The 25,805-nt window shown below is 46.2% G+C and overlaps 1 protein-coding gene across 2 annotated transcripts; it reads left to right on the forward strand.

Annotated features, from left to right (window-relative positions):
• The first annotated feature begins 379 nt into the window (after nucleotides 1-379).
• KIF3A (kinesin family member 3A) lies at nucleotides 380-18,343 on the forward strand. Of its 2 annotated transcripts, XM_053991158.1 has the most exons (19): nucleotides 380-493; nucleotides 1,800-2,082; nucleotides 2,737-2,881; nucleotides 3,147-3,231; nucleotides 3,706-3,811; nucleotides 4,561-4,700; nucleotides 5,366-5,563; nucleotides 5,943-6,117; nucleotides 7,111-7,200; nucleotides 8,790-8,861; nucleotides 10,713-10,721; nucleotides 12,316-12,472; nucleotides 13,287-13,467; nucleotides 13,756-13,866; nucleotides 14,652-14,777; nucleotides 15,428-15,481; nucleotides 15,631-15,699; nucleotides 15,908-16,032; nucleotides 16,560-18,343. In XM_053991158.1, exons 1-19 carry the CDS (start codon nucleotides 488-490, stop codon nucleotides 16,606-16,608), a joined length of 2,181 nt encoding a protein of 726 aa, XP_053847133.1. In that variant the 5' UTR covers nucleotides 380-487; the 3' UTR covers nucleotides 16,609-18,343. The 2 variants fall into 2 exon arrangements, with proteins under 2 accessions (XP_053847133.1, XP_053847132.1); XM_053991157.1 differs by lacking the exons at nucleotides 8,790-8,861; nucleotides 10,713-10,721.
• The last annotated feature ends 7,462 nt before the right edge of the window (nucleotides 18,344-25,805 follow it).

The raw sequence follows: 25,805 nt of genomic DNA on the forward strand, positions 1-25,805 counted from the left end.
TTGGGGCCCCGCTTGGAGCCCGTCAGCCCCTCAGAGCCCGCGGGCCCGCTTGGGGCCCCGCTTGGGGCCCGTCAGCCCCTCAGAGCCCGCGGGCCCGCCCCGCTTGGAGTCCGTCAGCCCCTCAGAGCCCGCGGGCCCGCCCCGCTTGGGGCCCGTCAGCCCCTCAGAGCCCGCGGCCCGCCCCGCTTGGAGCCCGTCAGCCCCTCAGAGCCCGCGGGCCGCCCCGCGCTGTCCCCTGGCCGCGTCCAGCTCGCCCCGCCCTCCCGCCGTTCCCATGGCGACGCGGCGCCCCGCCCCCGCCGCCGCTCCGCCGCCGCCATTGGTTGGGTTCCCTTGGGCCCCGCCTCCCCCCGCCCGCCGTTGGTTGCGCGGCCGCCGCAGCGCGCGGGGGTTGGCCGCGGGGCGGGCCGGGCGCAGGCGCGGTGCTGTTATTGTTCCGCCGTGCCAGCGCCTGGCCCGGGCTGCCGCGGCCGCCATCGCTATCGCCATGCCGGTGAGACGCGGGGGGGGACGCGGGGTGTGGCCCCCGGGGCCGTCCGGGCACTGCGCACCTCTGCCCGCCGCGCCCGGGGCTCGCAGAGCCCGTCGCCTCCGTTCCCATGTGCGCGCAGGAGCCGCAGGGCGGGCGGTGCCTGTCAGGCCGGGCGGGGCGGGGGCTGATGAGGGGATGCGGGCGGCGCGAGGCCCCGCAGAGGCGGCGGCGCCTGGGCAGCGGGGAGTGGAGGTCCGGCCGCCTCGAAGGGTCTCGTCCCATAGCCCGGGTGGAGACCCCCGAATCCCGCTCCTGATTTTGGCCGGCGCCTCGTGTGCCGTCCCTCCCCCGCCCGAGTGGGGCTGAGCTGCTCTCTGCGTTCGGCAGGACGGCAAAAGCCGCTGCTGAGGCCTGAAAGGAATCGGGGCAGGTGGCAGCTGGAGGGAGAGGCGCTTGGAAAGGGTTTGTTTCGGCTTGACATCTAGTATAGCTGCTCTGGGAGCAGTTAAACGCTCAGCTGCAGCACCTCTAGCCCACGGGAGTGTCTCTTAACTAGATGCATCAGCCGTGATTCAAAATTTGTTTTGGTAACTACATGAAAGAAAATGAATGTGAGGTTTTATAAAGCAACATTCAGGTATTCTAAAGAATTAAACTTAAGCATGTATACTGAGGGTTGTAATTAGAATGAATTCCCTTCAGCCAGCACTTCCTGGTATCTGGTTGTGTGCCCTGTGAGGTTTGAGAGTGTATAGTCAGTGTTACTGAAGAAGAATGCCACAGCTGCACAGAATTCCACCAAGCTTGTTGCAGATTGCAAGGTGAAATTGTTTCTTGAAAAAAATCTTGACTGACATTGAATGTGAAATGCTCAAGGTTTACTCATTCAGTTTCCATATTGGCCAACCAAAGAAAACCCTATTGTCTGAATAAGTGTGTTATTCTCTCAGCTTTAATTATAAACTAGTCCTGGTTTTAAGTCCCCAAGTTCATGATCCTCTGGAGATCTAGCTCCCCAAGCTGATTCAACAGTATTTGTGCTTAAACATAGAATAGTTTTATAGTGGGATATGGCAGGGCTAGATTGGCTCTTAGGAAGAAATTCTTCCCTGTGAGGGTGGTGAGGCCATGGCATAGGTTGTCCAGAGCAGCTGTGGCTGTCTCGTCCCTGGAAGTGTTTGAGGCCAGGCTGGAGCAACCAGCTCCAGTGGAAGGTATTTCTGCCCATGGCAGGGGGTGGAACTGGGTTTCTTGCACCCCAAACCTTTCTGTGATTCTATCTTAACACTAGTGCTACAGCTTGTGTACTTGTTTAAAATAATTACAGATTAACAAGCCTGAGAAGCCGGACAAGCCGGAAAGCTGTGACAATGTCAAGGTGGTTGTGCGCTGCCGGCCTCTCAATGACCGGGAGAAAGCTACAGGCTACAAAATGGCAGTGAATGTGGATGAGATGAGGGGAACTATAACTGTCCATAAAACAGACTCGTCCAATGAGCCGCCGAAGACATTCACGTTTGACACAGTGTTTGGACCAGAGAGTAAACAGCTGGATGTCTATAATTTAACAGCAAGACCTATTATAGATTCTGTTCTAGAGGGATACAATGGTAAGTCCCTTGTTGTAAGGGAAGGATCCTGTACTGTCTCCTGTTCTTTGCCTTGTTAAAATTCCTACTGATCTTGTTTAAGGGTGTTTCACCTTCTGAGGGCTGTAGCCTCAGATCATTTCTGTTATGGCCTCTAACTTAAAATAGCCTGAAGGTACTTGCTGTTCTGAGTGCTCTGTGGTTGTACCCACTACTGTCATTAACAGTGGTAGATGGGTGATGAAGGAAGCTCCACTGAGGTCAGTTAGCTGCATGTTTTTATCCTTTTATCATCTCTTTGCAAAAGATATGCACTTATGTCATTATCAGAATTCTCAGTGGCTCCTCACTGTACAATTTCAGTACCCAGTGGAACTGAAGTGTACTAGCATTCCATGCTTTAGTCACTCTGCACTTGTAAAACAAGCTGACTTTTTATTAAACATCCTGCAGGCTGGATTAAGCAGCAGATAGGTCCTGTTTGCTGTGTTTGCCCAGCATTTCTGTTGCTCCAGCCTTGTACTCCAGTAGCTACTGGAGTGGGTGGAAAATTTTAACTCCATAAAAATAGGGGTGTTCGGTGCTATCAGGCTAAGAAGGGATGAAGTAAAACTGCAGTTAGAGTTTAGAGAAGACTCAACTTCTTAGAGTTTGTTCTTTTATCTTATTCTTCAGGTACTATTTTTGCATATGGGCAGACTGGAACAGGCAAAACCTTCACCATGGAAGGGGTCCGAGCAGTTCCTGAGCTCAGAGGCATCATTCCCAATTCTTTTGCCCATATATTTGGTCACATTGCCAAGGCAGAGGGGGATACAAGGTAAATGCCTTCCCTTGACTGCTTCTGGTTTTGGTTTGTGGTTTTGTTTTTTTTTTAATGTGAGTCCCTGTGTAGCAGGAGCCTGACCTTGACAATGATAACAGAAATGGTATCTCTCCCAAGATGAAAGGCTCCCACTTAGGCAGTTCTTGAGGGGCAGCAGGACTGTGTTGGTATTTCACTATTTTCTTTGCATTCTGTGACTCTGTTTGTGGGACTTCAGCAAATGTTTTGCTAATTGAACTACCCAGCTGTTCATCTGCAGGTTTTTAGTTCGTGTCTCTTACCTGGAAATTTACAATGAGGAAGTGCGGGACCTGCTGGGAAAGGACCAGACACAGAGGTTAGAGGTGAGCCTCCTCTTCTGAATGTGGTGTTTGTTTTGAATCAGAGCAATGTTCTCTTTTAAAGTTTAGAGAAGCACTTGCAGGGAAGTGGGAGGTTGGGCTCCTCAGCAGTCCTCTTTCCTTTGCGATGCAATAGCGGGATGCCACTGCTGGCTTCTTTGAATCTCTTCCACTTGGTCAGCTGCACAAATTGGCTGTTCCACGTGAGGCAGTTTTGTACCTGCAGTTCTACCCCAAAGGCCCCTCAGCAGTCCTGAGAGTTGGAGACTGGGATTTAAAATCATGTCTTTCCCACAGAGGAAAACTGTAGCATATTGTCATGCATGGGTCTTTATTCCTTATCTGCTCTGATTGTAAGTGGAGTGTTTTATGTGCAAGTGAGAAGATGGAGGAGTAAACCACTATACTGTTACAGTATCACTAGAATTGCTGTCGGGGATCTCTAGGGATGCTCAGTCTGAACTGTTTCTCTCTTAGGTGAAAGAGAGACCTGATGTGGGAGTTTATATCAAAGACCTTTCAGCTTATGTTGTAAACAATGCAGATGATATGGACAGAATCATGACTCTGGGCCACAAGAACCGTACGTAGCCTTGCTGTGGGCAGGTTTATAGCTCAGACAGAGTAAAGGTCTGGTTGCCAGACTGCAGCAGGAGGTCCTAGTCCTGTTGCTGGGAAGAGTGTTTGGCTGAACAGAACAAAAAGGGTATCTCCTCACAAGCCTCTTTTGTGCAGGGCCAAAAGGTAAAGAAGGTAAAGAGGGCTGTGCTTCTCACATTGGCCAGTGCCAGTGGGGATCAGCAAAGGGAGGATGCAGTGAGGGCAGTCAGTGTTGTCAGAACTGCTTGTGTGTCTCTTGGCCCTTTTTCCGCTTCAGTTCTGATCAGGATGAACATCAGCCCTATGCTGTGAGTGGGAGGTAGTTTGTGTTCTGGAAGACTTCCTAGTTAAGCTCAGATTACTGAATGACTTAAAGTTCTGGCTCCTGTTGCCCTTGGCATGGATTGCTGTGTTCTTATTTCCCAAAATACAACTGTTTCAGGGATCTAGTGTGAGCACCTTAAGCTATTGATCTTTAAACAGAAGAGGACAGTTGCTGGTCTTGGCAGTCTGTGGTTGGCTTAGAGCTATAGCAGGCTGCAGGACCTAGTCCGGGTTGGAAGTGTACTGCAGTTTCAGTGTCCAAGAATAGATTTTGCTGCTGAGTCTGAGCATACCTCTGCTATCTTCTGGAATGCAGGGTTGGGTAAAGAGGTGGGAATGAGAGCAGGAAGAGTTAGAGGAAGATGTGATTAACTCTGAAGACATCACTGTTTTTTTCTCTATTAAAAGGTTCTGTTGGTGCCACAAACATGAACGAGCACAGCTCTCGCTCACACGCCATCTTCACTATCACCATTGAGTGCAGCGAGAAGGGCGTAGATGGCAACATGCACGTGCGCATGGGCAAGCTGCACCTCGTTGATCTTGCTGTGAGTAGGACCAGCCAGGTCTTTGGCAAGAATTTGGTTTGGGTTGTTGAGGTTTTTCCAGAGCGTTGTGACCATATTGTTCATCACTTGCAGGTTCCTTCCCTCAGTGTCACACTTTGAACCAATGTAATTGGGCTGGTAAAACATGGCTTTAGCCCAAGATTTACACTGAGGTACCTTTCCTTGGGGAAGATGCTAAAAAAGTGAGACTAAAGGCATTCAACTTATTTAAATGCATTATAACTTATTTATGTGATGTGTGTATAGGATGCTCTATGAAACTCCTTAAAATAATTGCAGTGTTGCTGTTTGCTCTTGTTCTGCTGATAGGAAGGCTGTAGATGGCAATTGGCAGCTCCAGCTGGGGTGCCTTTTACCTGCTGACTGACTGCCCATAACGTTTTTGTTCATGGGGAGGAAAATCTCTATTTTCCCAGCGGCATTGCTTTAAGCAATCAAGAATTTGCTGGCACTGAAAGCTTCTGTTAAAGACTTGTTTGCCTTGTCTCGTTAACAATGTCTGAGATACTTAGCCAGGTTCTCTAATAATGGATGAAGTGGTTAGTGACATGGCTGCTAGCAAGGTTTCACGTGTAGCTGATTCCCTTTGGAGGGAGATGTATTAGAGGATGTGTTTTAACTCCTGCTTCATGTTCCCTTTGTAGGGCTCTGAAAGACAGACAAAAACTGGAGCCACAGGGCAGAGACTGAAGGAAGCCACAAAAATCAACCTCTCTCTCTCCACACTGGGCAATGTTATCTCTGCACTGGTGGATGGCAAGAGCACCCACGTGCCCTACCGTAACTCCAAACTCACACGGCTGCTGCAGGACTCCCTGGGGGGCAACTCCAAAACCATGATGGTAAGCTAAGAGATGCCTTTTCCAGTCCCAGTTATTAGGCTGCATTTTTGCAGTGATAGCATAGTGACTTGAACAGCCTGGCATTTACCTCACTAATCCTAAGCTGTTTGCAGCTTAGCGAACCTTCTGTGTACATCTCTATCTTTTCTCTTTGCCTCTGTATAGATGAGGTTCTAAACACAGCACACGTGTACACACATGCATAAGATCAAACAGAACCTGTGCTTGGGTAGTCAGAAGTGGCTTCAGTGTAGAAGCAGCAGGAAAGCTTGGGAAAGAGTAGCAGTGTGAGACTGTCAGAGCTGGGGCTGGGTTCCTGCAGTGCCTTGTGCTGGGCTCTGACACTGTCCTCCAGTAACTTGGTCTCCATGTGTTGCAGTGTGCAAACATCGGACCAGCAGACTACAACTACGATGAGACCATCAGCACCCTCAGGTATGCAAACAGAGCCAAGAACATAAAGAACAAGGCCAGGATTAATGAGGATCCCAAGGATGCTATGCTCCGCCAGTTCCAAAAAGAAATTGAAGAGCTTAAGAAAAAACTGGAAGAAGGTGAGACTCTCCTTCCCCCTTGTGTTCCTCTCTGCACGATGCTTGTGTTCTGTTTGAATGGGAACATTCTTTGCTACTTGAATATGTATTACATGAGGTTGGCTGCTGGTGCAGGTCGGTGTTCCGGTTTTGTTTGCCCTGCTGAATGCCAGGAGAGGTGTCTAAGGCTGCTCGTGGGGGTCCATCTTTCCCACTAGGTGGCACTTGGCACTAGGGTGAGTGGTGGCCCCCAGGCTGGGATCAGTGTGCCCAGGTTTTCCTGGGTTTCCCTAGCAAGCACAACTGACATGGTATAGGGAATTAAACTGAGCTGTAACAACAGATCACACTTCTCTGACTAGGAAGGAGGGATGTGCTTATCAGGAGGAAAGTTGAACCAAATTTGTGGAGCTGGAGCTGGGTTTCTAAACACTGTAGAGCAACAAGAAGCCTCTTTAAGCCATAGCCTCATGTCTCTTATTAGTCCACCAATATGGAGTGACCCTGCTAGAGGGATGCTTTCTAAACAGTGACCAGGTGTCACAACATCTCTCTCTCCGGAGATACTCACAGAACAGCCATAGCAGTAACTCTAGCATGACTTGCTATTTGTTGCCTGCTCCATTCAGAAGAAGCAGGAAATAGTCAGTAATGCTTCTTTCTTTTTCTTTCCTCTGAGATGGAAGTGTAAGGTAGAAGACAAGGTGTGGTAGAATCCTGCCAGGAAAACTTCATAGCTTCAGCTGTGCAAAGATGCTCTATTTTCCATGGAAAGTAGCCTCTTGAGTTTAATACATACACACTGACATCACATCATTCAGTTGCTTATCTTGATTGTCCTTAAGTTTCCTGAGCCATGGCAAGCTGTCTGCTTGTGCAACAGTTAAGGATTTCTGCAAGTACTCATAAGCTGATGTCAGGTACTGCTGTGTTTGGATAAATGCTGCTGTCAGAGTAACAAGCTGATAGGAGATGAAGGAAAACTTTTGATAAAAGCTCACTCTTTTCTTCTAGGAGAAGAGATCTCTGGTTCTGAAACCAGCGATTCTGAAGAGGAGGATGAAGATGGGGAGATTGGAGAGGAGAAGCGGAAGAAACGGCGGGGTAAGGCAGTAGAGATTCCTGTCATTGCCACCTCTCTCCTCTTACCCACCAGCTGGTGTAGGAAGTGTAGCCAGAGCCAGGCAGGGACAAGAGGAGTTGTAGAGATGCCCTATGCCGCTGCAATTATCATGCCTCTCCTAGAAACGAAGCCCTTTGGTGCTGTCTCTGCAGAGGGACAGCTCCAAACCTGTGTAGTACCTGCTTCCACTTGGGTAGCTGTGCTTGTCGTGGCATCATCCTTTGTGGTGGCTCCCTGGGTGCCGCAAGGTGGCTGCGTATGGCTTGTGGTGGTGTGGAACTTCCCCTGCTTACAGGGGTGGGAGGAAGAAAACACCAAAGATCATTTGTAGGCAGGTGTGGTTTTTATAGCCATGGGTATGATTGGAGGGGAATTTTGGCTGTGGTTTAGGCAAAGGATTCATCTGTCTTACAGATCTTCAGTAACTGACTCTTCTGGTGTCCTATTTTATGTTGATAGAGGGAAAACTTGACCTTTGGGTGTCTTTGTGCTAACTGAAAAGCTTAATGGGAGCTGCACATGCTTTTTTTGGGAGCAGTCTGAAAAAAATCACATGGTGAAGTTTCCTTCATCCCACATCAGTGTTAAACTGCTGTGTATAATATAAACTCCAGGGGATGTTGCTGAACCTGGAGCTGCAGGTCACTGTGTACCATGGGATGCTGTGGCTTCTTGGGAGCTTGCTCTTCTCCTGAAACCCTGCTGGTAATTCCTTGTGGATAGTAGAGAAATCAAGCCCAGTGCTACGTCCCAACTTTCAGCTTCTCTACTAAACTTATTTTGACATTCAAACTGCCTTCCTGTCCTGAAACACCCACATCTGTTGAAAAAAAAGTCCTGTTAAAGCATTCCTGCTCTTAGGTGTACTCTTTTCACTTTGGTGTCTGTCCAGGTAGTCATAAATTACTTTTGCCATGCCTTTGGTGATAGTTGTAACAAGTTCATTTTTCAACTTTTGATTATTTCTAGAAGTGGAAAGTTTGACCACTGTCTCCAAATGTCCTGCCCAAATCTCCTCCCAAGAGGAGACCACCTTCAAAATGCTGCTTGGAAGGAGTAGAGGGTGAATAACTGACTTATTCAACTCCCAGACAAGTTACTCTAAGTTCCCTAAGGGAGCTGCTTCACAGGAGTACACACTGACTGTCCCTGTGTAAGCTGATTCTGCCTTCCAGAGTGAGAACTGCACATTGCCATGTGTGTAAGACTGGAAAGGATTCATGGTCACTGAATCCTCTGCTATGGCAGACATCCACAGCCTTCTCCACTATGGTGTTCTCTGCTGTTGTTGCTTGAAATGGAAGCTGCCTTGGCATGTTGTTTTAAGCTGTAGTTTGATTAAAGATGGGTTTTAACTGAAATGTCTTTTTGAGCATGCAGTTTTGTGCTGGGAAATGGTGGCTTTGCAAGCTGAGTCTGGGAGGGATCCTAGCAAGTGCTTCCTAATGGGAACTTGTGCTTTTTTGAGCTAGGTTGCTGTCTCTTCTGGGTTTTTCCTTTAGAACTAACTTCCCATCTGCATGTTTCTTCCTCTCTGGGTTTTTCTGTGGGACGCATTTCTGTTTTCCAGGCAGTAGCAGCAGCAGTAGTTCAGACTCCACATGCTCTGTCATAGAGAAACCTCTGGATAAGTCCTTCACTAGTGAGTGGGAGCTCTTAAGTCCTTTAAGCTTTGGCCTTTCCATAATCTGCACACTCCATTTTGCAATGTTGCACTCTTCCCTGCTTTGTCTGTTGGAAAGATAAACCTCAAGCTGTAACTCTGCTAAGCATGCCTTTCCTTTGCTGCTTCCATGTTTGAAACAGTTACTCAATGTGCACATTGTTAGCCAGATATGTGAGAGAATAGGAAACAATGTAGTAGGCTGCTTGAGCTAGATTTAAAGGTAATTGAGAAATAATAGGTCAAAAAAATCCAGTTTGCAGCTTGTGTTAAATGTGCCTTTTAAAATACAGGGGAAAAACTGAGCTAAATTATTAATGGGAATTGCTACAATATGAATTCATAAAAAGGACTGCTAGATATATATTCTATATTATATTGGACTCTGCCTTCTCAAAATAAGTATTGGAGAACAGTCAAACAGCACGAGGCTTATACTAGCAAAGAAAATGTGGCAATGCTTGGTTGATCGGCTTTATTTTTGCAGATACTTTAAAAAATATCCTTGGTGGTTGGGGTTTAAGCACTCCATAATACTAAGTTCTTGATCTCTGTGGACTTAGTTCAGAGGAACAGGAGATCCAGATTTTGGTCTAGAAGTAAGGAAAGTCTGGGCTGCTCCTGGGCAGAGAGGTCACTGTGCCTGTAAAAACGCTACAATCAGTGAGGATTGAGGAAACAAATCATACCTTGACACTCGGCTTGTGGGGACTTCACCTGGTGGTGTTTTATGGACAGAAGCACTCCACTGTGTGGAGAGACCCTGGAAAGTATTGCTGGGTAGTTCACTCACTTTTGCACTAGTGATGTTAGTGGAAAGCCTCAGCTCAGAGAAGGGTAGTAGCAGGGTTAGAGGGAACACAACCCAGGGGAGACCTTTGGTGGGTCGTATGACTGTAGCCTGGGAATTCCAATTGCTTCAGTCCTGCTCCTTTAAAGCTTGCTTGGAACCTGTTTTATTTGGATGAGGACAGTTAATAGCAAACTGCTGATGTGTCAGCAGGTGGATGCGTCCATCTTCTGCAGTTTGGAGACTTCTGTAGGAGAAGTTGTGCTGGGCTTTTGGCAATTGGGATAAGTGTAGCTTTTTATGGTTTGGGATATTAACTGTCCTCTAGTATGACCCTTCTGCATGTGGTGTCTTTCATTATCCCTTTCCTATTCTGCCTTTTTTTGTTGCACTTGCCTGAATAACCAAAAGTGGCTCTATACCTCTATGGAAGCACCAGTTACTGCAAATTAACTTACTAATCCCCTGTGTAATTAAATGGAGAAATCTTGTGTTGAGACTCCCTGTGTGCAATTGTCATGTATATTGCAAAGATTTGGCTTGGAAATCTTGGTTAAAACTTAGAATATGATTCTGGATGCTAATATTTTACAGGTATTACAGCAGAATTGGCTCTCTTGAGTGTGGGGAGCATTAAGTTTGTTAATTGAAGGAGAAATCCACCCCCTTTAATTGTTTCTTAGGTCATGATCCTTGCAGCTGGCTCCTAATGTTGTGTTTAGATCCAGCATTGCATTGAATGGGCAGAAGAATGCAAGATTGAGTTGAAGATTATCCTGGATTTGCAAAGCACTCTGAAGTACAGACACATTCTCTGCTTTAGAGTAACATGATGCATTAGTGTTTGCTCTAATAGAGGGCTTTTTAGTTATGATTATCTCATATTTTCTACCCTAGAAACATGAATATAAAATTTGTTGTTTGTTCTGATGCTGATGATCTTTGTCCAAAATGATCAAAGCAATAACATTTTCTCTCCTCCTCTTTTTATGTGTTTGCTGCCTCTCTGCGATTTGCTTTCTACTTCCTCTTAATGCAAGATCAAGCAGGTTGGTGTAATTGATTTTCACCTCCTTACATGTGCAAAGCTTGTAAAAGGATCTTACAACTTGCTTCACTTTACCTTTTTCTCCTAAACTGAGAATATACAGGGCTATGTCCTAACAGTAAGAAGCCTTTATCTAGCTTAGCTCATATGATGAGCTCTGTATAGCACTTCCAGAAAGCTTCTTACTCAAAGACTAATTAGTGAGAGATTTTTGCACCACAAGCCCAGAAAGAAGTGCTCATTATCTGCTTCTGAAGTGTAGCAGATGGCAATGAAGATGTTTGCTGTAGTGGTGAAATCCTTGCCTTGCAACAAAAGTAATTAAAGCTCTTGTGCACATGAAGAAATATATATGCAAATATGAAAATATGTGCATGCATGTTTACATATGCATTACACTTTGCTGGAGTGTGTATGTGTATAATGTATATATGATTATAAACGAAATACATGTATATAAATGAAGCTGAATATCTTGAAGACTGGAGGAGGAGAAGCCTTTTACTGAACAGCTTCCTTGAGTATGTTCTGACCGTGTGCATTATGTCACTGTGAAGACAGTCAGGTGGCAGTCAGTGGCTCCTGTTAGTTTCAAGTACAGCTGGATTCTACAGGGTGGGGTTTTTTCCTGTCTGGAAAAGCAAAACAAGAAAACTATGGATTTGCTTGTGAGTAAATGGATATTTAGGAGTTCTGGATTTGAGGAAATGCATTCTTATTCCACATAACCCCCTAGGGTCTCTATGTTCACCTGCCTTGGGCACTCCTGGGATTGCAATGAAAGTTGGCTCAAGACTTGCAGAGTGGCTTTCAGGAGCAGCAGCCTCACACTTTGTTTCAAATTCGGGGTGTTTGGGACCAACTCTTGAGGTCAGTAGGTTCAGTGAGTTGCTGTGGCCACTCCCTTTGTAGCCCTACGAGACATGGACCTGGTGTGCTGCTGTGGTAGTTCTGTTGTAAAGACACAGCTGGTTAAGCCAGAGCCAACCTTGGTACTTTCAAATCTGTGGGTAGTCACTGTTACATAGACCAAATATCATCAAGAAGTTTCTTTAGTTGCCTGGTTTTCAAAGGACTCTTCTGAATTTCTCTATTTCCATAGTAGTGCAGTCTTAAAAATATCTACATGCCTACTTTGGAACAGGTAAGCCTGTGAGGAGGGCAGTGAATAAGTGGAATGGTGGAGATGCTAATCTGAAATTTGAGTATGTAACTCTTGGTAGCTGAGCTCTTGTAGCTGTAGGTCCAGGCAGTCTTGTGTTTTCCTTCCTGTGGCCTAATCTGCATTGTTAGAACATCAGGGTTTCCAGATTGGGTTTTCCTTCAGGCAGTGTTCCTTCTCCAGGTGTTTTTTGTTTTATATTTTGGGGGTGTTAGGTTCCAGTGATAGTTACACAGCATTGCTGCTCAGTAGAAGCTGGTGACAACTGGCCAATGTTAAAATGGGATTTGAAGTTTTGCCCATTTTGAAGCTGATACCTAATGAAATTTTTGTTAAATGCAAGTATTGAATCTGAACTTGGAAAAAATGCTGTGATACAGAGGTTGTTTTACTTTTCAGTGAACTGATTTGTTTTTCCCCATATCTTTCAAAGGCAAAAAGAAAGTTTCCCCTGATAAGATGGTAGAGATGCAAGCAAAGATTGAAGAGGAGAGAAAAGCTCTTGAAACTAAGCTTGATATGGAAGAAGAAGAAAGAAATAAAGCCAGAGCTGAACTGGAGAAGAGAGAAAAAGACTTGCTCAAAGCTCAGTGAGTACCATGCTCTGAGCAGCTTGTGTGGTCGTGTGGGTTGTTCCTTCCTTAATCATACAAATACCTGAAGATGCATGGTAAGGTGCCTGTCAAACTTCATAGAAAAGTGAACATCAGCCCTTGCTGTTGTCAAGGTGAAAGAGGAGCTTATTCTGCTTTGAGAGTGTAGAGTATATGGGAAAGACAAACTTTTATCCTTTTTCTGCTTATTTTCTTAACTTTACTTAGTTGTGCAAAGCAGCCTAGAAACATAAATTAATCTCCCAGGACCTGTGAGGAGCAGCAATACTGTTCTGTAACAGGCCAGGTTTCCTGCAGCACAGTCACAAGAATGTAATTTTGGGTGTAGGAGTCTCTATTCTGAAGCCAGGAAGCTGCTAAGGTCACACTACCCTATGCAAATAGACTGCTCCGGCAGCAGCCAGCATTCCTGGTTTGCACTTCAGCAGCTGCCTTGATCTCTGTTCACTCCCCTCTATTTCAACAGCTGCCTCTGGGCATTGCTGTGCTGGCAGGACCCTTTTGGGCAGAGGGTGCCTTGAGTAGTCTGGTGATGTCACTGGGTGCTTGCAGCCCCTCACAGAGGTGACTTGCAGTGGGAGGCACTTCCCTGTTTGAGAGAAAGTGGTGGGAGCTGGAGCTTGGGGAATTTGCTGCTTTCATTTGCACTGCCTCACCCCCACTTAAAGCCTCAGCAGCAGGGCAAGTTTTTCCAGCCCTGTGAGTGCTGTTGGGGCTGTAAAACCAAGCTGGACCTGATGCCTGCTGAGCATGGTAGGACAGGAAGTCTCACACCTACCTGTCTGTCTAGGCAAGAGCACCAGTCCCTGTTGGAGAAATTGTCTGCATTAGAGAAAAAGGTGATCGTGGGAGGAGTGGACTTGCTGGCAAAAGCAGAGGAGCAAGAGAAGCTTTTAGAAGAATCAAACATGGAACTGGAGGAACGAAGGAAGAGAGCAGAGCAGCTTCGCAAGGAGCTCGAGGAGAAGGAGGTGGGGTTATCTGCTGTGGCTGTCTTCAAACAGCAGTGGAGGGCACACCAGGATATGTTACCCAGGTGTGGCTCTGCTCTGGAAGCATTGCAGGAGTTGCCCCTCCACAGGCCACTTATTGGCTGTGCAACCCCTGCAGGTCTGAGCCAGCCTGGCTCAGTCAGGGCTCTATGCTCTTGGCAAATGCTTTGTTTGTTCAAGTAGTTTTTCCTCTTGTTCATGCTGTTGCAGAGAGTTTCTGTGATTGTTAATGTGTGTGTGTGTGTCTGTGCTAAATGTTGTCCACAGCAAGAACGCTTGGACATCGAGGAGAAGTACACCAACCTCCAGGAGGAAGCACAGGGGAAAACCAAAAAACTGAAGAAAGTTTGGACCATGCTTATGGCTGCAAAGTCAGAGGTTAGTATCTAAAGTCCTCAGCCAGTGATCCTGGGAGGCACTAGAGCTGGGAAGGGTAAGCCTTTAGCTTTGTAATGCTGGAAAATGTGCTGTAGGTTTAGAAATGTCTTTCTGTGCTGTCCATTTGGCTCATGTAATTTGAAAATACTAAGTCTGGAGTTGGAGCTTTAGAACAGCATTTAGAACAGTCGTAGATCTTTTCCCCAGGCCAGGCTGAGAAGGGGTTATGTGTGAGACCCTAAGATAACAAGAACTTCAAAGAAAACCACTGGTTATTTCTGAAATAAAATGCAAGTTGCTTGTTGGCAGCTCCATGTCCTGCTTTGCTGCAACCCAAAGGCTTCTCTGCTCTGAGCTGCCCGTCCTTTTATGACTGATGCCCTTGTTACCTCATCCTCAGTCACTGGATCAGTGTGTCCTCTGGCTGGTAGCTGGAGTTCCTGTTTCATAAAAAATGCATTTGGTTTTTGGGATCAGAGATTCTCCTTAAAACCTTGCCAGTGATACAACTTGTCTCATGCTCTTCATCTAGTCTTAGCTGAAGCAACTTGGATTGACAGAAGGCCAGTTTTGGGTTTATGAAACTGAGAACTTAATGTTGTTTTCAGCCATCTCTGAGCTGAAATGTTTTAGAGGATTTATTATTCAGAGATATTTTGGTACTAGGAACCAGAGTTTGCTTTTGTTTTCCAAAAACCTCATACAGACAAAAGACAGTTCTCTTTAAGCTGTTACCATGTTTTAAGATAAGTCTGATGCCTCTCAAATGCCTGTTTTGTTTTCAGATGGCAGATCTACAGCAAGAGCATCAGAGAGAGATTGAAGGGTTGCTGGAAAACATTCGGCAGCTGAGCAGGGAGCTTCGTCTTCAGATTCTCATCATAGACAACTTCATTCCTCAGGACTACCAGGTGAAAGCAAAGCACCTGAGCCTGAGGCAGGGGTTGTGCTGTCCCAATTTCAGTTCTCTTGCAGCATATTTTCCTAAAGACTTATAAAAATAAGAGAACCACATTGACCATGTAGTTAACTGGTGTATTCACAGTGTGCCCATGCAGTGGGTCTGTTCAAAATCTTTTTTTTTTTTCCACTGGCTTTAAGTTGTGCTTGCTAATGTCTGATATTAACACAAAGACTGGATTTTTAAATCTTTGACATTCTTTGTGACTCCAGTATACAGAAAATTCATAATGAGCTTAACTATAATGCACACTATTTAATGGGAAAAGGGAAATTCTTTTTATAGGTTTCATTTTTTCCATATTACAGTGTTTGCTTACTGCTGTCTTGATGGTGTTGGCATAATGGAAACCCCATGCTTTAGGGGGCTCTCCAGTTCATACAATTTGGGAGTGGTGTTTTTCTCTTCTGTAGACTTCAGAGTATAAATGGGGGGGGGGGGGGGGTTGCACAGGATGTATCTGTCCTGATAGGAACAACCTGTAAGGGGTCAAGACTGTTCTTAAGCAGCTTGTCCAGGCCTTAGGATGTATGTTCTGGAAAGTGCACCTGGAGGATAGATTGTGCAGGTCTAACACTTGCTGTCCTGGCTTCTTTGCAGGAAATGATTGAGAACTACGTTCACTGGAATGAAGACATAGGAGAGTGGCAGCTGGTAAGAGTGGTTGCCTGCCTTGTGTACAAGCTAATGTTAGTATGATCTTCTGAGGGGTTTAATTGAGTCCAGGAAGAAACTGGTGAAGCTGTAGTCAGTTTTACTATGCACAGTAGACTTTACTGACAAACCTTTTTTTCTGCTTACAGAAATGTGTTGCATATACAGGAAACAATATGAGGAAACAGACGCCTGTCCTGGATAAAAAAGAGAAAGATGTGAGTGATTGTTGAATTAATATACTGAACTGTACAGGCCCAAGTCCTGCCTGAGACTGCCACTCTGTATTTACAGCCAAACTGTCCAATCTCAATTTTCTTTTCTTTTGAAGAAATGAGTCTTTGTAGTATCACGAAAGCACCATTGATGAGTGTACAAAATTATTCTGATGACTTTGTCTTATGAGGTTTTCTGGTGTTTTTCTAGCCCTTTGAAGTGGACCTTTCCCATGTTTACTTAGCTTACACTGAAGAAAGCTTGAGGCAATCTCTGATGAAGCTGGAGAGGCCAAGGACTTCAAAAGGAAGATCCAGGCCCAAGACGGGTAGAAGGTGAAGAACTCTGGGGTATTTATATGCAATGAGGGATTTACCCAAGGGAAGGCTGAAGTTTGTATGTGCAAACTTACCACAAGTCTTCAAACATTTGCTTAATGAGAAGGCAAAGGACAACATTTTTGCATGGTATAGTTCAGTGTTGCCAGGTGTAACAGAACCAAGCTGAGATCTCTTTACTGCACTAGATCTTGTACAGAAAGACTTGTCTGGGGATTTTCTGATGTTCTTTTGCTGCATTCTCCTCTTCCAGCTCCTTGCTTTATTTTGCTGCATTTGGTAGTCCAGTTTACCACAATCTGGCACATTGCCAGTGCAACCACTGGTACCAGTGGAGAGGAGGGGGCTGTTGGGAGAGATTTCAGCATATGCTTGCTTGTGCTTTTTGTTTGGTTGGTTTTGCTTATGGAGAAGTCATTTCATGTGGTTGTGACTTGAAATGTGGCTGGTCCCTGTCTTTCCTAGACAGCATAATGATGTGTGTGTGGTGTTGTTTTTCCCTTTCCTTTCTGCTCTCCAAACAGAAAACGTTCGGCCAAGCCAGGAGCTGTCATTGATTCCCTGCTGCAGTAGTGTGACCTGGTCAGAATTCCTGTAAAAATCAGTGAGTGTATAAGGTTTGGCCAGAATATGGAATTCAAGAGATGGCACAGTTTGACATGGCTATAATTTTTTTATTTAAAAAAATGTATTTTTCATTAGTTGCCTGTATATTGTATGTTATATTAACAAAATATTAAACCGGTATGTATGATTGGTGGTTGTGAAAGTTCCATGTATTAAATGTGTTGTGCAGGGAAACTTGTTGGTAATCCTTGTTGAAATGTATAGAAAATAGGGTTCTAGATGTGTGTTTAAGTGCTAGATGTGTTAGTTCAAAACAGTTAATGAAATCCTGAAATTAAGGCTGGTAATCTGATTTATGCCCTGCTTTGCACATAACTGGCAGCTTTCACTGTTGTCCTCTGTTGCACTGATCTGTGTTTGAATGTAGTTGCTGCAAACCTTTAAAAGCATCAAATATTTTTATTTAATGTTCCTCACTGTGGCTGTTAACACACTGTTATGTGTTGAATACGCAGTGCTTTTTTCTTTTTGCTGTCTTCCTGTATAGAGAAAGTAGCTGGGTAGGAAAAACATGAACCACAAAAGTCTCGAGATTTCTGAAAAGGGACCATGGGTGTCTAATAGTTCTTTTATTTTTATCATTTTGTTTGTGATCTGCTGGCACTGTGGAGAATGAGACCTTGGATATTAAGACAGAAGAGAGCGTTTTTCCTTCTTTTAAGGCTGTTACTTTGGCAGCTTTTTATGCTTCAGGGCTGGTATTTTTGTGAGTAGTTTTGTAATCTGAACAGCTGAGATGATTTAAGGAAGATGCTGTAACACCAGGACTTGGTGTCAGCCATGGCACTGTGAGCACTGTGGCTCTGTTTCCTCATCCCTGGCTACAAGGCGCTGGGCCACTGCTCTACATTGAGGATAAATTTGACTCTCCTTCAGTAAAACAGAATGAATTGTCCAATTTTCCCAGAACAATATACCTTGACATAGCTGGTGCTATGTTCCTGTGTGTACTGTGTGCGTCTCTGGCTGTGCTCTGATGAGAGGAAAAAAATTTTGGTCTCTAATAATAACCATTTATTTGTGATGGCTGCTCTTTATATTTGATATTTATGCTGCTAATAGACACATATCACTTTAATGTGTTGCTTTTGTGTCACAGAGAAAATGCATCTCCTTCAGACTGGATGTGTTTTATAACTCATCACATCAGCTGTGGGTATCTCAGCAGCTTCTGTAGGGTGGAGGGATGAGCTGTGACCTCATCTTAGTGTTACCTGGAGGTTTAAAAGCTGTGATTACTGACAGGAGAAATGGAGTCCTTCAGTGTGACAGAAAACAAGACAGCTCCTCAGATGTCCTGAGTCCTTGCTGGTAGTCACATCTGCTTTTACCAGAATGTTCCTGTGAAGTACTTGAAGAAGTTAAATGCCCTTTCTTCCTATCATGATGGTTATCTGGAGGTACCTTGGGGTCTGTGACAGGATCTATAACAGTTAAAACTGGTCTTGTAAGGACATGTTTTGCTCTGAAGGATATATTCAGTGCTATTCTAATCAAGTTGTAAGCTTTTTTTCTGGTGTTTTTAATGTTTTTTTTCAGGATCATATCCTGGAAGAACATACTGCCCTCTCTATTGGGGGGAGTGTCACCTGAATTCCTACAACATACAGATACAAGCACTAGCATTTGTTTTTTTCTAGCCTAGCATTTAGGGGTAAATATTCAGAAACTTTCTTGACTGAAGCTGCTTGTGAAGACCTGAACTTATCTTAAATGTGCTTGGATAGAGTTGGGTTATTTCTTATTACATACATACTTCTCATCAAAAAATCCAGACTGAAAATGGCTTAAATGCTGCTTAAAGTCTTCCAGTTCTGAGTTCAAGCAGGTAGAGGCATAGCTGTGGCCTGTACTAGTTCTCAGAACCAGGGATAACTTCTGTTTCCTTTTTGTGTTGTATCTTGTGCTAACATTTATTGAATGATCTGGTTTAGCAGGAGTTAAGCCAGAGCTGTGCTTTCAAAAAGACCATTGAAAATCCTTTTACCTGACAGATATCAGTCACTCCAAGATACTGCTGTGAACCATGTCACTCCATTTAAAATACTGAAATATCTAAAATACTTCAAACATAAAGGCATGTGATTTACAATTAACATAACAGTCCTGCTGCTGAAAACCTTAGTGCTCTGCATGTTTAAGTGAGCCTTGGAGCAGGGGTAAACAATAAGTAATTGCTTGCACACCTTTAATTGGCAGATTGGAGAAACCTGTTATCTCCTGTTACAGAGGCTTGGAGGACAAATTATTTGTTCTGTAAGAGGATTTTAAATAAAGTGGAACACTCTCATGGTCATGTGCCCTGTCAGTTGGGCTCACCTGTTAAGTGGTGTATTTTGTTGAAGTTCTGGGAAGTTTCTTGTAAAACCAGGGAGTTTGGCTTGTGGGTTTACCAGATGGACCCTCTCTGTAGCCCTGCCCATTTGTGAATGTCTAATGGGCCCATAATGTGTTTGAATAAGGAAAGGATTTGATTTATATGGACTTTTAGGAGCTTAATACAGCCTTTCTTGTTGCAGGTCAGTATGTGCTCTATGGTATTTATCAAAACTCATCTTACATAACTCTGTGTGCTCATCTTTGCATTTGCTAACAGAAGATTCTCCTCATTCCAGAACATTGACCTTAACAATGAGATTTTTGCTTGATGTTGTGTAAATGAATTATTTCATATTTAACTTGTTCCTAATCCTTTAAGAGGAGGGGAAATGGTCCTTAGTGCCTTTTACTGACTGCACTGTCTGCACATGTCCAGCTTTCACCTTTCTCCACAGTTCTGCTTAGCCAGGCCTGCATAGAGGGAAAAACTGCTAGTCTGTATGATTTGTCTTTCTGTTTATTGTTTTTTTTTAACTCTGTTTATTTCTGACTATTTCTTGTTTTATTAAAGTTAATCCATTATACTGTATATATCAATATTGTGTCCCTGGAGCATGTTCATACCATGAAATAAAATTCTCGATTCCTAATTCCACCCTGTGTGCATGTTTTCCAAATCATATTATACATAACATATCTTTTTAACTCAGTTGTGTCAGGAGCTGGGTAAGGAAGGGTGGGTGAGGTGCCTCTGTAGCTCTGAGCTGCACAGCACTCTGGAGAAGTGTTTGGGGTGTGTTGGAGCCTTGTTGCCAAGTCCCAGGGCAATGGGCAGCAAGGCCTTGTGGAAGAGGTGCACGGATGGTGTGAATTTACCTGCAGTAGCTGGAAATGTTCAGCTCTGTTTGCTGCATGAGCTGTGCTGCTTGGCAGTGTCTATGGCCCACCAGCCTGCTCAGCCCTAGGTACCAGTTTTTCCATGGTCTACAGCCTCTGCAGCTCCCCAGAGTCCTGTGACTCAGCTGATGCATGAGCCAAGCCCTGCACAGTCCTGGCCTCTTCACTCCTGGGCCACAAAGGGCTGTGCCATATCTGTGGTTATTATACAGGCTGTAAGTCAAGTGAGCAGAGAATGTCAGACCTGGCTGCTCCCTTTGCAGCTCCAGCATGTACTTTTGAGTTGCCAGCTTTCAGGAGCATTCCCCATTTGTGGCCTGGCTTCTCCCCTCCTGGGCTTTTCTTTCTGTTTAGACCTGTGTTTCTCATGTTAGCGTGAGCTTAATGCCATAGCAGGACAAATTGTTTGGCAATTCCTAGTCACACTACCCTTGTTCCATAAACTTGAAACTGTTGCCTTCTGTAATGTCCTATGCAATGCCAGCACATTTAGTCCAAAAATACATTTATTTAAAGAATTATTATACATAATCTTTGAAAAATAGGGTCATAGTTTAAAAACAAAAGAAGTGTTTTTTCACTTCTGACTCTTATACTCTTCTTGGAGGACGTGGTGTAATTCGTTGAGGAAGTTCTTCAGTGAGGTGGTGCTGCCTGCTGCCACAGGACATGGCTCCTGGAATGGGAAACGGGGACTGTTAAAAAGCTTGCTGCGGTGGGATTGGGTTCTGCAGCTTGGGTTGGGCTGCTAAGGGTGACCAAGGGAGAAACCTGAGGGATGTGGGCAGTGCAGGGAGAACTGTGCCTCACCTTGTGCCTTGCTCTGCTCCCCCAGGCCAGGCTGAGCAAGTTGTAGTAAAGGCCCCCGAGGTACCTGTGGCAGCTCTGGCTCTCCTGAGCAATTGTGGCAGCTTTGCATAAGAGCTCCGTATTGTTACCTCTCTGGGAAAAGACACGTGACTCTTTTAAAAACTCTTTTGTATAGTCATGGCTCATTAGCAGCAGATTAAAACACTACAAATAATAAATTTATATTCTAAAGGATAGGTGGAAATTGTGGTTTGAGGTGCCAAAGCCTCCCTGAAGCTTCCCAGCTCCATCTGTGCCCACCTGGCACTGGTCCCATCCCTTTCCTGGTGAGGAGGAATCAACGCCTGGCAGAAGCTGTGGCAGTGTGGCACAGCAGAGAGCACCCTGTGATGGAGCATCGTGCTCCTGTTGCAGGTGTGCATGTGGGACCCTGTGAAGCTGCTCCCTGCATGTTAAGCTGGTTTGAGCAGACAGGGAGGCTACAGGAATAACAAAAGCACCTAAGAAGAGTTTGCCTTCATTAGAGGCTTTGAGAAGTCCTATGGCAGAGACAACGTGGAAGATGAGGAGTTAATAAATAAAGTGCTGGTGGCAATAAAAAAACTATTTGACTTTCTTCCCTGGGGGATGTTCCTGCTCTATCTCAGCTTTCACCAGAACAGTATCTTCAAACAAGTGGCCAGTCTGTCCCTGTGAGCATGGGCAATGGTGAGTGTGGGGCTGTGCAGCATCTCTGGCATCTCCTCTCACTACCAGGGCTGCTCCCTGTGGCAGAAGGGGTGTGGGGGTCCCCTGAGGGGTGCTGAGCCCCAGCCCCCCAGTGAAGGCCACTGTACCCCTTGGATGCCACTGGGAGTGGCATGAGGTGAGGGCATGGGCTTTCTGTGAAAACAGGAACTCAGGAGCTGGGGAGCTGGCTTAGGCAGCAGTTTTCAGAGCAGAAAGAGGCCTTATTATCTGCTATTAAATCTTGTGCTAACTGCAGAGCCTCCCCAGATAAGGGGCTAAAGAGGGATACCCAGCGCTCAGGATGTGTGCAATAGGTGTGTGTGGGTGTCTGAGCTGGTGACATCACTCCAAGGCAAAGGGACATGTTCCTCCCTCTGAAAAGCCGAAACCTCTGTTTGCTGCCCAAGCACAGGCGCCCATCCCTGCCCTTCCTCTGGCCTCTCCCTGTCGGCAGGGTGGCCAGAAGCCACCAGTGCTGCTTTGGCCGGAGGTAGAGCTGGGTGTGGGAAGGTGAGGGCACCCGTGCAGGGCACTGGGAGTGGTGAGAACCAGCTGGGCAGCCCAACGTTTGTGCTGGGGGCTCACAGTGGGCTCCTGCTCCCCCACAGCATCACACCAGGACAGGCAGGATCCCAGGCTTGCCACCTGCCCCCCACCTCCCTGTGCTCTCCTCTGGCCCCCAGCACCCTCCCAGTACCCGTCAGGGCTTTATGGTTGGGTTTTTTTCTTACCTTATGATCTGCAAAAATATTTATCACATTCATCTTGTTACAGGAAACCTTTATGAAGACACAAAGGAGAGGAGCAATCAGGCTCCAGACAACACAGATCCATCCTGACGTGCACACACAGACACACATCCATCCACCTCCAGGCCCCAGGAGCATTGTGAACGCCATGTTCATCACCTTCGTCTGGCTCAGCATCGCTCCCTCCGAGCCTGGTGAAACAATCTGTTCCTCCCATCAGTGAGTGAAGCACCAACCAGCCCTACCTCCCTCTGCTGGAGCTGCTCCAGCAGCTTGATGCTCTCCTTCAGGATGTTGGTCCGTAGTGGGTGTGGCCATGGAGCAATCACGTCACCCAGGCAGGCTGACAGCACCAGGAGGATGAGCAGGACCTGGACCAGGATACTCATGGCCTGCTTTGGCTGGACCCCTTCAGCTCTTAGTCTCTGGATTGTTTGGTGATCTGTAACTGTGTGTGCTTTTCTGGAGGAAGCACCTCAATTTATTACTGTAAAATTGCTGAACCAGAAGGAAAAACTTATTTTTCCCTTATAGGCACTTTCCAAAGTTGCTCCCGATTAGGAGAGCAACAGCTCTTTTTCGTGCAAGTCAAAATTTTCTTCTGATCTTGCATTATGAAATTTCCACTGTAAGGTGAGAGTGGCAGGAGTCAGGTCGCATACAGTATATAAGCCTGGTTTGGGGATTCTCCATTTCTCCATATCTCAAGGCTTTCTCTACACGGTGAATTTAAAGTGGTTAAACTGGGTAGCCCACTGCTCTGACACTCTCCAATAGCAACACTTTTTATTTTCCTTTGAGTAACCTGCAAGTTCTTCTATCACGTTTCATTTGAATATCTCCAGATCATTTAAAGCATCCTTCATCTGCACACTGATTTCCGTCCCTGAGTTTCTTAACTCAGAAGGAACAGAAAGAATGGCAGAGCCGTGTGGGGACAAACCTGGGCAGGAGCAGGGCATCAGCCTGGGGGGTTTGTGGAGAGCTGGGGGCCCTCCTGACCAAACAGGATCCCCAAACCCGTGTGGCATCCTGCAGGGTTGTGTGCAGGGAGATAGTGTTGGAATCAGGGTCCTGCTGTGTCGATGCTGGGAAACTGGGGGTTTGTGGCCCTATGCCAGAGTTTTGGGGAGCTGGAGGCTGCCCTGTCCATCCTGTCCCGCTTGGGGAGCAGCAGCCTGAGTTTTCAGACAATGGGCTCTGCCAGCCCCACCAAACGGTGCTGCCACAGGAAATGGCACTGAGAAACGCTGAGCTGGGAAACTTTGGAGTTTTGTAATAACTAATAGGGATTTTTCTAACTCAAACAGCAACTTACCACCAGATAACAACTTGTGAGCACCTGATGAATCCGGGAGCAGCCAGACTGAGAGTAATTTTGTTTGTCTGGTTCCGAGATGCCCTGGATGAAGTTAGGTGAAGTCACTGACACAGAAAGATCCTTGCGAGGGATTTGCCAGTGGAAAGCTGTGCTGGTTCCTATCTCCCTGCTATGGAGAACAGATAAGGGGCATGCTCTGGCTGTGTGACTGCATCCATGGCCTCCAGGGATGGAGGGTCCTCACCAGCATGCACAGAGCTGTCCCACTGGTCTGGGAGGAGTGGTGGTAGTGGTGGTGGTGGTAGGATCCCTGCCTAAAAGTGATGCTGGAGAAGGTGATGGGGGCAGTAGCCCCATCCTGCAGACACAGGGATTCCCCAGTGATCATGGTGGAAAGCTCTAAAACTGGAATCAGTGAAGAGAAAATGCTCAAATCACAGAAAAAGTTAACCTTTGCTCTACTCAGGCTGAATCATGGTGGAAAACTGCATCGCTGTGTGATGAGAAAGTCACCAGCTGTGTTGGGTTTGCATGGCAAGGTTTTGATACTGGGGAGCCACAAGGCTGGGTTCTGTGAGAAGCTGCTGGAAGATTTCCCAATGCCTGATGGAGCCAACTCCAGTTGCTCCAAGAGGGACCTGCTGCTGGACCAGGCCCAGCCCATTGGCAACAATGGCAATGCCCTGGGGAAAATCCCTGCACAGCTGCAGCTGGAAGAGAAAGGAGAGAAAATCAGGAGGAAAGTTAAGCCTGGGAGGAGGGGATGGGTGGGGTTAAGGTGTTTTAAGATTTCGTTTTTATTTCTCATTATCCTGTTCTGATTTGATTGACAACAAATTGAATAATTAAATCATTAAACTAATTTTCCCCCAAGTTGAATTTATTTTGCCTATGACAATAATTGCTGATTGTTCTTTCCTTGTCCTTACTCTGACTCACAAGCCTTTTGTTATGTTTTCTCCCCACTGCCCAGTTGAGGGTGACAGGGGTGCTGTGGTGGGAAACTGACATCCGTCCAGGGTCAATGATCCCACACAACAGCAAATGAAAAGATTCCCATGTCCTTTCCCAAGGATGGGGTGGAGCTGATGGCAGTGATGGACCCATTGCTCTCTGAAGGGACAGCTACAGCCCCCATGGGGTCCCCACTGTTTCTGTGCCTTCATCCCAGCCACCATCCAGGGATGAACCTGCCCTGTTTCCTTACCAAAGAAAGGTGCTTGATTCAGAAATGTGTCCTCAGTTTTTCTCCTCTTGGAGCTCCTTGGGCTCTGTGGAGCCTTTCCCATCCCACAAGGATTCTGCCCAGGCTCTCAAGCACCAATCTGCCTATGGCTGCTGAGCCTGGGCTCTGCCAGAAGTCACAGCCACCAGCTCAGATCTCCCTTCTGTGCCCCAACCAGAAAGATTCCAGGACAGCCACTGAGACAGAGCCTTGAGGGTTTGCCCAGCTGTCACATCCTGCCTGTGGGCACTGATGGCAGCAGTGATCATGGAATCACAGAATCACAGAACCACAGAACAGGTTGGAAGGCACCCACAAGGGTCATTGAGTCCAGCTCCTGGCCCTCTACAGCACCATCCCAGAGTCACACCACGTGCCCAAGGGTATTGTCCATGTTCTCATGCATTTCTGCTGCTGCCATGCCTGGTGCTAATAGTGCTGGGCTTTATCCAGGGCAAATCCCAAGGCTGCAGTTGAGCCCCTATTGCATGCATTTGGAGCATGTATAACAATTCCCAGCAGTTATTTTGTGGATTTGTTTCCTCCATGTGTGCTGCTGGCACCAAGCAGGTTCTGGTCCGTAAGCCAGCTCCATCCCTTCCCTCTCCCATCACACAGGCACCACTTTCCCTGCCTGCAGCTCCACTTTGGCTCCTGCTGGCTCCCCCTTCAGCCCCCACTGCCCCCAGACCACAGCCTGTACCCCAAAACCCCCCTCCACTGTGGCCCCATGCACAAGGCCCTCTTCCCCAAAAAAAGGCTCTCATCCTTCTTCCTCCAGCCCTTCCTTTCACCAATTTCCTAAGCCACAAGCCAGGAGGGTTATTTGGTGCCTTTTCCTTTCTCGAGGCCTTGCCCTCGGTGGCAGAGTGGGTACATTTACTGTACATTGCCCCAAAAATGCCAGCATTCCTGACCAGGCAGGCAGCTCCCCCAGAGCTCCTCACTAACTGCTGAAGGTAAGAGGGAATTGATATCAGAAACTATGGACACCAAGAGCCCTTAATTCAGTTGTTTATTGCTTAAGCCCAGGGACACTTCAATAAAAATCAGTGCAAAGTTGATATTAACAAAATAATAAAATGAAGACATT

This window comes from Vidua macroura, chromosome 15 (genome assembly GCF_024509145.1).
Source record: "Vidua macroura isolate BioBank_ID:100142 chromosome 15, ASM2450914v1, whole genome shotgun sequence".
Taxonomy (NCBI): Eukaryota; Metazoa; Chordata; class Aves; order Passeriformes; family Viduidae; genus Vidua; species Vidua macroura.

Bases quoted from the DNA above. Each gene is read 5' to 3' on its own strand.
- KIF3A (XM_053991158.1), top strand. The intron at 5,564-5,942 runs GTAAGCTAAGAG...CATGTGTTGCAG, and splicing joins GCAACTCCAAAACCATGATG to TGTGCAAACATCGGACCAGC. The intron at 14,778-15,427 runs GTGAAAGCAAAG...GCTTCTTTGCAG, and splicing joins TCATTCCTCAGGACTACCAG to GAAATGATTGAGAACTACGT.